This window comes from Palaemon carinicauda, chromosome 23, assembly GCF_036898095.1.
Source record: "Palaemon carinicauda isolate YSFRI2023 chromosome 23, ASM3689809v2, whole genome shotgun sequence".
NCBI lineage: Eukaryota > Metazoa > Arthropoda > Malacostraca > Decapoda > Palaemonidae > Palaemon > Palaemon carinicauda.
This window is the reverse complement of record NC_090747.1, coordinates 93948398-93958563: the sequence shown is the minus strand read 5'-3', so window position 1 is coordinate 93958563 and position 10166 is coordinate 93948398. Positions and strand designations below refer to the sequence as shown.

At 36.1% G+C, this 10166-nt stretch overlaps 1 protein-coding gene across 3 annotated transcripts in view; it reads right to left on the bottom strand.

Moving 5' to 3' along the window:
- Positions 1-2986: 2986 nt before the first annotated feature.
- Dus4 (Dihydrouridine synthase 4) overlaps positions 2987-10166 on the bottom strand; it is a 37665-nt gene continuing 30485 nt past the window's right edge. For all 3 annotated transcript variants that reach the window (XM_068346871.1, XM_068346869.1, XM_068346870.1), the window contains exons 3-6: positions 7674-7749; positions 5241-5423; positions 3951-4159; positions 2987-3276 (exon numbers count right to left, since the gene is read on the bottom strand). In XM_068346871.1, the coding sequence (XP_068202972.1) occupies positions 3020-3276; positions 3951-4159; positions 5241-5423; positions 7674-7749 (725 nt within the window). In that variant the 3' untranslated portion in view covers positions 2987-3019. The remainder of the gene's footprint in view (positions 3277-3950; positions 4160-5240; positions 5424-7673; positions 7750-10166) is intronic.

The following is a 10166-nucleotide window of genomic DNA, read 5'->3' as shown; positions in this document are numbered from 1 at the left end:
GGAACGTTAGGTTGGCTGAAAGCCAGGATATCGATGAGATAAACGGCTAGACACAACGGACTAATCGGCAGAATAGTCTTCCATAAGGGAGGCAAGCATATACTGCATGTTTTGCCATACAACCCCTTAAGGATCAACGGAAATGGTTGTGGTAATAGACGAGGGTAACGTCTTTGACCGCAACACTTTGCCTACAAAAAAAAGACTCTCGGAGTCTGTGTTACCCTTTTGTTAGGCGGCGAGCAGTTATCCGATGACTGCATAGGGTCAGAGCTGTCCTAATGGTTGTAACCAGGATGCTGGACCTGTCCTGAAAGGACTGACTTTCGCTTAAGGGCTTCGAAACCTTGTGACAGGTTTCTTATGCGAAAAGCCTACGGATGGCGAGGAGAAACAACGTCTCTCTCGTCTTATGGTAGGGGAGATCTTGGTAAGATACACCCGATACCATAGAGGAAAAACGTCTGTTCGTTGGTCAAGGCCTCTCGAACCCATAAGTCGTTTGACATTACTTCTCCCCTGGGCTTGGGAGCATGTAAGAGGTCCCGGACTAGGTGAACGACAGGCACGAACAGACGAACCCTCGGACGCAACACTGTAACACTTTGCGCCTCGGACGCAACACTGTAACACTTTGCGCATATCACTTTATCACTTCGATTTTCTGTTTTGCACTTATTTCTACCTGAAACACGCAATTCTACCCTTCATTAAAAGGTAGTAATTGCGAAATCAGTCGTATAATGCAAGCTCATAATACCAGCAAAAAACAGAAAACATATTTTAAGATAAAAAAAAAAAAAAATCAGTGGCTGGGAAAGAGACTAAACACTAGTTCATATAACTACGTTTTCAATCTCTCACCGCACATAGCCTGGGGACGAGAATAAAAACCTAAAAACGTTTTATCCTTCCTACCCGTACAGCGACTAGGGACGTGAGTAACACGAGAACAACGTTACCCGCTTGAACGGAACGTTTTCTCTCCTCTCTCTCCCTCCGTCTCTATCTCTCTCTCTCTTTCTCTCTTGATTTCGCACCTAAGAGAAGAGCCCAATTATATATCGTCAAAAAAACATGTTATTTGACTAAAGGAAAAAACTGAAAGGTTTTTCAAATAAAAAGTTCCTTTAAATTAGAATTTAAAACATTTAAGCTAAGAAAGAATGAACAAAACGTCAGAATCGATTTACTCTTACTGCAAAGTGAAACCGTGATACACTCTCTCTCTATCGTAACGATAGAGCGCATGTTGAACGTCCTGAACGTCAACAACTGCGTAGCATAAAAAAACTAAACGTTAGTTCATCTTTGAAAACAGTACGAAGACTATCAAAGAAATTCTTTCATAAAATATTACATTTAAAAAGTTTTAAATCCTTAGCTCTTTAAAAGCTAAAGACGATATAAAGGGCTCAACGTTGATTAACTTCGGTTTCCAAGTTAGGACCGCCTACTTTCAGGAAAGGTCTATATAAACAAAGCATTAAAATTTATTTTTATATGTTTATAAAAATTGGAAAGTTAATCGAAGAGGCCTAATAAAGGCGGAGAGATATAAAATATATAGAGGAAAATCTATAACGTGATAAGATAATTACTAAAAGCCTAAACACACTTCCGTCTAAGGGAAGGGTCGGCCATTTAAAAGTGAAAGAAAGTCCATACTCTCTTTGTCACCATAATTAAATCTATCCAAAACGAGTTCAAGATTTAAGATGAAGATAAAACACCTGCATAGCGAAAGCTCAAAACTAGAATAGTGTACTTCACCAAATAGTTGTGAAAACAAATCCAGTTAGCAACAGCGAATTAGTAGGTCTTGCCGGTAGCACGACAGAGAGAAAATTGAGTTCTTTGTTTACAATGAGTACTGGGTATCTGAATGACAGATGGCGCTGTTGAGTACACCCCCTACCTGTGTAGCGATCGCTGGCGAATTTTTCCGTAGAGTTTTTCTGTCGAGCAACAGAGTTGCAGCTATTATAATCACCGGCTAAGTTAAATATTGAAAAATATTCGTCCGATTAACGTACTTTTATTAGATAAATATCATCCTAGTTGTAGTTAAATTTACCTTATGTTAGTACTTATAACAACCAATAAAGGCCCATAAAATCCTTTTATCGTTACAAGATATTTTGATTATATGAATACTGTACTAACTTTAATCGATAGCCTTTTGAATGAAAATCACTCGATTTGCCTACTCCTTTTCCCCGACTTTGCCAGAATCATGACATCATCAGACATATGATACAATATGAACTCGACATATATTAAAACTTTCCTTAATACATATATTTCATCTAAAATAGATACTGTACGTATATTATCAATAAATGAAAACTAACTAACAAAGATAAATTAATTCATTCTTATACAATAAAATATATTTTTAAGGAAATTTTGTCCCATTAGACGACTATTTCCGACAGACCTTTGATGTGTTTAGAGTGAAAAGTGGTCATAATACTGAACAGTCATAAGTTGCATTGGTCGCAAGTCGACGAATACCTGTAGTATGGTTACCAATAGGAAAAACTTTATTCTCTATTAATCACAGCAATTAAACAAATGATAAATAAAAACATCAAAAATAGTTTAAGATATTCTGCATCAAAAATTCTGAAGTCAACGTTTGAAAAAGGAAGAATGGAGATTATCATAAGATCAACTCCCAAAGGAACTGTGGTCTATATTTCTTTGTTTATAAAAGAAGCAATGTTGCAAAAGAATAAGTATTATTCACTTGGTATAGGCCAAATATTTCTCTATACAATTTTTTTTTTTCCAGTTACCATGTATCTCTTAGGATAACAGCTTTACAGGTAAGAATACCCCAGTTCAAATATCATCATTCATAAATTTGGCATCTCAGAAAATTTTCAAAAGGGGGGTCTTTTTTACATTTTTTACATTCCAGTTCATTGCAATTTACCCTTAAATGCAACCAAGAATATTTGGGGATACAGATATGGCTAAAAATAATGCAGATTTTAATAAGAATACTAGTATGCTAAGTAAAGTCAATCATATATTTTTCACTCAAGTAATTCAAAACTCCAGGGATACTACTTAAAACATTGAAATATTTCTTATCTGCACGTGTTAGTGTCTTATTAAGCATGTATATCAGATGATGATGAAAGCAGCTGAAGTGAGTTCCAGTAGAGAGAGCTATACTGACCCAGTCCTTCACACATTCAATAGGTGTGGAATCATAACCTGCATACATGGCTGGGTTGTCCAAGATCCCTCTTGCCGACATTACACCTGTAAAGAACGGGGTCAGGTAAGATATGAACAGAGAAATAAAAAGATTCTGATAAAGGAAAATCACAGGGACAAAAAGAATCTTTTGAGCCAAGACTAAATAAAAAGAGTACAGTTTTTTTCAATAAAAGATGATATTCTTTATCATGGAAAATAAAAATTAAATTAGGAAAATATTCCCGTTTCAAAGCCATCCGACAACATGCCCGTGGGCCATAAATGGCAAGTTTGTTGATAAAAAAAAATTGCTAAAATTTTATTTATTAGTTTCAAAGGCAGGAAATTAGATAACCTTTGTACCTCAAGCTGATTCAATCTACAGTAGTTAAGAACACTATGGATAAGTGTCTGTACATGTCGACGCATCATAAAAAAAATAAGCAGATGGTATGAAGGCCAACACATCTTTAGTGACAATAGATATTAAACAAATATTTCCTCCCTGATATATATTAATGAAAAAATACAATTTATTTAGTGTAGTATTGCAAAAAGAGATACAACAGAGAAACTAAAAATAAACTACAGAAATGATACAGCAAGTTCACATCTGATTATCTAAGGGGATCCTAAATGCTATTTATAAAGAAATGGTTTGTGCTCTCTCCATTATGACACCTTGATAAAATAATACAAACATTAACACACTACCATTGTACAGAAAAAAATCTTACCATCTACTCCAGTACATTCTTGTATTCTAACAGCATCTTCCATTGTTCTAACATCTCCATTTGCCACAACAGGTATATGTACAACACTTTTTATTTCCCCAATAGCGTCCAGACAAACTGGTTCAGTTCGTTGTTCCTGAGTCCTTCCATGTACAGTGATGAAAGACACACCAGCGGATTCCATTTGCCTTGCAAATTCTACAGTTTTTCTGGAATATAGAAAACTCAAAGCATTATCAACTGAACTGATAGCCTAAAAATAAATCATTCCTTTTTTTTTTTAATCTATTTTCTGGGATGTAATGTACTATACAGTATGTAAACAGAATGCCTAGCTTTACACATTCATACTTCAAGGGATTTCATATGATAACTTTTCTCTCATGAGATGACTGCAAATACATTTTAAAAAATTGATTGCCATTACTGTACAGCAATGGAACAACTGGAATACACCTTAGATTATACGTGTTTGTGGCCGGAATGAACCCACAAGCTATGGGCTTTAACAATCAACTGGAAAGCCAAATGAAAACTAAAATCGCACACTATCTATATTTAGGATATACTTTACTGTACATACAATATTGAAATGCCTTGCTAAACACAGATAATAGACTACTCTTTGTGGTACTGTATTCCTTAAGCCAAAGTTATTGATTTCGTATTTTTTATTTCCATGTTTTCCCTCTGGTGTCTTCCTGATAAGTTGTCAATTTCTTTAGTTTTGTTAGTTTAAACTTTCAATACTATTTCAGAACATATCCTCTTGCTCTACTCTTTTAAATACTGTACTATAATCTATAATACATAAACTTATTTAATGATGATCATACAGAAATTTTGTTTAACTTTAAATGAAGTCACACCAGTATCTCTTTAGCGATAATCACGGTTATAGAATTACCTATCAATCTTTTATCTGGTGTGGTAGCAAACTGGCTTACAAAAAGTAACCATGATTTTTTACTAAGCTGCCTTGACCACAAAATGAGATAGAACACACATGTAGTAAATGAGAAAAACTATGTAATAAATTATCAAGATCAAAATTACCTTTGCAACAAAACCATAAACTATCTAATAATGAAAGTACTCTTTCTGAATCAGTACCAAAAATAAAATATAAAATAAAAGATTCAGCTTCCAAATATTCCTTTAAATTTTATTACTTTTGCCTTTCCTTAAAGTTACAAATTTAAAGAAATATTTATTTTGCACAATACATGTCTTATGAGTATTTATTTCATAATTTAAACTAAAAGGTTTTATCTATCGGAACATATTTACCTATAATCGTTATGTATCCTAATTTTGATAGAAACCGTAAAATCTGGATCAGACACCAAATTTCGAGTTTGACGGATCATGTCAGCAACCAATTCAGGCTTATGGATGAGACATGCCCCATAACCTTCAGCCATTGCCCAACGCTGAGGACATCCGCAATTCAAATCAATGCCATCACAATATCTGTAAATAAGAGAACCACTTAACTAGCAACAAATCAAGAGGCCTTAATACGCTGCATTATAGCATACATAAACACACGTCTTACAGAGACTCATTCCAGCAATAAAAATTTAGGAGCACCATGATTTAAAAATAACAAAAAAATAACAATCTTTAAATCAATCTGCCTTTCTCTTGGACCTGGGGAACCAAAGGGTGGATGCCTTCTCCAAATGAATCTAGCCACTTCAGCCAAAGATTCCTTAGAGGGAGAAGGGCAATGTCAGGCAGACTGGTCTATTTTGGTCTTTACCGACTGTGATCATGAGGATGACGATACAGTTTCCTTTCTACAATCCCTGGTACTGTAGATGAAGACCGAGACCGAGATCTTCTGCTAGAGCACGCTCTTAGCCGTGAGGCCCGAGAGCACTTATCGCCGGGACGGGGTGATCGAGATCGTGACAATCTTGAGAGCATTTGAGAGGAGCGCCATTTACAAGACTCATGGTGTGGCCATGATCTTTATAGCAGGAGAATCCTCTCCTAAGACACACTAACATCTACTCCTCACTACTTGAAACTCTCCTTACTAAAAGTAAAGTAAAGTTCAATGTTCATTTATTCCATATTCATGAAATAGTACTGCACTGTACTCCTCTTTACCTTGGTTCAACATATGTTAGTTTCGATGTTCCATCGCTCTTCCTTAAGTATTGGATAAAAAATAAAATCCACGTAATGCCATTCTACCCGAACTTACATCGATCCCTACATCATACAAGTACAATAACAATGAAGTGCTGTACTATACACTACTGTACTGTACTTCATATGGAAGATAATTACTGTAGGTATTAGGTTTTTATAAAATGATAGCAGGTTGTAGGTACTTTTTCATGTTCACTATGTACATAGGGAAAACGTAAGTCAATTTATAAAGTAAAAATTGGACTTATGTTAAAAATCAACTTATATTGGGTCTCCTGGAATTAATTATCAATGTAGGGCAGGGTATTTTATTAATCATACCTCCTCTTCTTTTTGGTATGCTATTATTTAAATATTGTTGACTAAAATCTGGCCCATAATAGGAGCATCCTTGGGTGCAGGATCTATTTAAGCAATTTCCATTCATTCATATAGTGAAAATTTACTTGGTTGGAAAACTGTTTGGAATGAAATATGTACAATCTCCAAGGTACCACTCAAGTCCATGAACTTGTTCAGAGGTTTCAAACAACTTAACTAATACAGTACAGTAGTTACTGGACAAAAATTCACCACCAATCACAACCAACCCCAAACCAATAATATGTACAGTACAGTACATAACGACAAAGCCAAAATCCATATTCGGAATGGAAAGCAAAAGACACTCCGAGATTTATAGAATGTACAAGGCACTCTTTGCTTCAAATAATATTGCTTCTCAACAAAACAGCTATCAGTAGAGCGCTGTACTATTTATATACCAATACTGAACATTATAAATAGATTTGTAGTATAAATAAAATGCACCAAACAAGTTGAACAAATTGTGTAATTCAATTAGCTGTTACATATCTTGATAGGTACCAGTGTATTAGGCAGGTTTATAATAGACTTCTAATTTTTCTATATCTTACAATAAAATTAAATTTAATGAATATTACTATAAATACAACTTTCCATACATAAATTTTGAATGAAAAATATCTAGTACTAGGCTAGGCTACGCGAGTATACTTTAGCGTATGCGATTGCCTTTCATTAAGCCACTGAATTCAAGACACTCCTTTCAGATCAGATATGTAAGACAATCACATATTTGGGGAGGGATTTTTTTGAGACTTGCTATTCATCGTATCGGTGAAAATATATGGTACCTCAATATGCGCACAAGTTTTAGGCAAACTCGTAAATTCTAAGGAAAAGTCACAAACAGTAACTTTACAGTATCCAACTAGTGTATCATTACCATATTAGTAAACATCCAATAGAAAAATCTGCAAATTACATGTGTAGAACAACATTTGTAACACTAATTTTTTCAGTACCTTTTAGAAAAAAAGTTAAGTCATTCTTATAAAATTCTAGCAAATGGTAATTATAAAGAAAGAAGTCATGCTTTCAAAAATGAGTCATATACCCAGGAAGTAGAGAATGATGGGATTGTTGCAAAACAATTTACTATTCCCACATGACAATACCACTATATAATTAGGAGAAATTAATACTTTTTTTCCATTCATAATAGCTATAAAGCAAGACCAATTAAACAATACTCACGGAGCTACTAATCTAGAAGCATCAGCCAATTCTTCACCACTATTAGCTGCAAACTGGACAATTAAAGGACGGTCCTCTGAAATATCGATTTGAATAAATTTCTATAACGAAAATGACAAGAAATATCCCAATTACTAAGGTTTTTTTTATAAATACAGTATCCTGGCTATTGAGTTTACTTCAAATTCACAAATGTGCCGTATGAAGTTTGATTATTTAACACATTGCTCTCTAAATATAAGCACAGTTTTGAGCTTTCATTACTATACCTGGAACTAAAACTACAAATTTTAAAATTTTTATTTTTCCGAGCTATAAAACCTGAGTCATTTAAATGGGTTATACAAAACCGAGTTTATCTAAACGGGTTACTACTAATGTCCATTTTCTAAAGCCAGACAAAAAAGAAAAAAACAGGGTCCAGTTATCACTGTACAGTACTAGCTTACCTGGCAAATACACTGTTGGGTAGCATTACATGCAGCTGTGATGCAAGCTCCCCTCTTTCCTGGTCAAAGACTTGTGGGGTGGTTGAGGCGGGACCTTTGCTTAAATATTCAGGTTTGTATAGCTAGGAAAAATAAAAATTCTAAAATTTGTAGTTTATTCCTTCATATAGAAATTACAAAGTCATTTAAAAGGGTCTTCCTTAGATGGGGAGATATCTCTGTTAAGAGGGATTCACTTGCACTAGGATAACCACAATAGTAAAACTAGGCTTTATGCACATGAAAGGCAAGATTGTGGTGTATGCAATTTAGGTTTAGACTAAGATGCAGATGAAGCTATATGAGAATTAGCATCAAAACATCAATAAAAGAGATATATAAATTCATAATAAAGAACTTTTAATTCTCAGCAGCATTAGGGTGTGATTGAGCAAAGACTCCAGGATCCATCTTACGAGTACAATATATTCACGCTTTGTCCACATTTCATTCCCTTATAATGCAGGATCTGAGAGTACAATTTTTCAGGTAGTAACCTATAAAGGTATTCTGCCTTCTCCAGATACCTGCACTAGGAACTTTGGCTACAGAGTGGTTCTTGCGGAACACTAAGGTTGCAGTAAGACCACATACATCATGTTCTCTATGAGGAAGACCTGGAAACGCTTCACCTGAGGATTTGTACCTTATCATAACTGCTTCACACAACCAAAAACATATGGTATTCTTAGAAATTTTCTTTTCGGAGCGGCCTGTGATCAAAAGTTTGGAATTTTAAGTCTAAAAGAGGCAGTTCTCTTTAGATACTTTCTGACTGCTCTTATGGGACAGAGTAAGAGATTATCCAGATCATCAGTTACCTTTTTGAGAGATAATATCATGATAGTCAAATCTAAAATCAGTAATAGCCAGATTTTTTCCTTAGCCGCAAACTCATGAACGAAGAAAAAATATAGCTCTTTCCTCCCTTTGGAATACAACAAGGTAAGACAGACCATGTAATTCACTAACCCTCATAGCTGATGCTAAGGCAAGGAAAAAGACAGTCTTTAGGGTGAGATCCCCGTCCACAGCTTTATGCATGGGCTCAGCTCATAGGGGGATCATCTTCTGGGACCTAAGAACCTTCGTCACATTCCAAGAGGAAGGCTTGAGTTCACAAGGAGGGAAAGTCTGTTCATAGCCTCTAATGAGAGCGGAGAGTTCCCATGACTATGAAATATCAAGCCCTTTTAGTCTGAAAACCTGGCTCAATCAGCAGCTTCTAGTGGAGCAATATTCCACTTACGACACCAACCATAGTGTTACTCTTGACCTCTCGCGATGCTTGGATTCAGTTCAAGACCTGACAAATCAGACAGAACGGCGGAAAGGCATGAAACTTCAGTCCGTCACATGGGTGCTGAAAAGTGTCCTCCATCGCTGCTATTGCGTCAGGGACTGGATAGCAATACACCGGGAGCTTGGAATTAAGGCGAGTGGTGAACATGTCAAGTGACTGGGAACCCCACAAAGTCAAAAGAAACTTTTTTACTAGAGAAAGCAAAGACCATTCAGAACCAACTGTCATCCCTGGTCAACTCAAAAACTCGACAACGACATTCCTCTTCCCGGGAAGTAATCTCACTGAGAGGGACACCGCATTGGTCTGTGCCCAACGATGTATCTCTACTGCTAGTTGGAATAGCATGAGGGAGATTGAGCCTCCTTGTTTGGAGATGTAGATCACTACTGTGGAGTTGTAGCTCATCAGCACCATACAGTGACCTTTGAGAGTCTCCATGAAATGGAGTAGCACTAGATATGCCGCTTTAATTTCCAGGTAATAGATATGAAAGGCCTTGTCCTCGTGAGACCACAGGCCTGAAATCTGCTCTCTACGCAGGCGAGCACCCGACCCTTGGCATGAAGCATTCGAGAACAGAAGGAAATCCAGGGGAGAGGCCTGTAGGGGTGTTCCTGCTAACAGGTTCTCTTGTCTGAATCACCATTGGAGGTCTGTTACTACCTCCTGGGGTACCAACAACAAGGTTGCAGGGGGAAT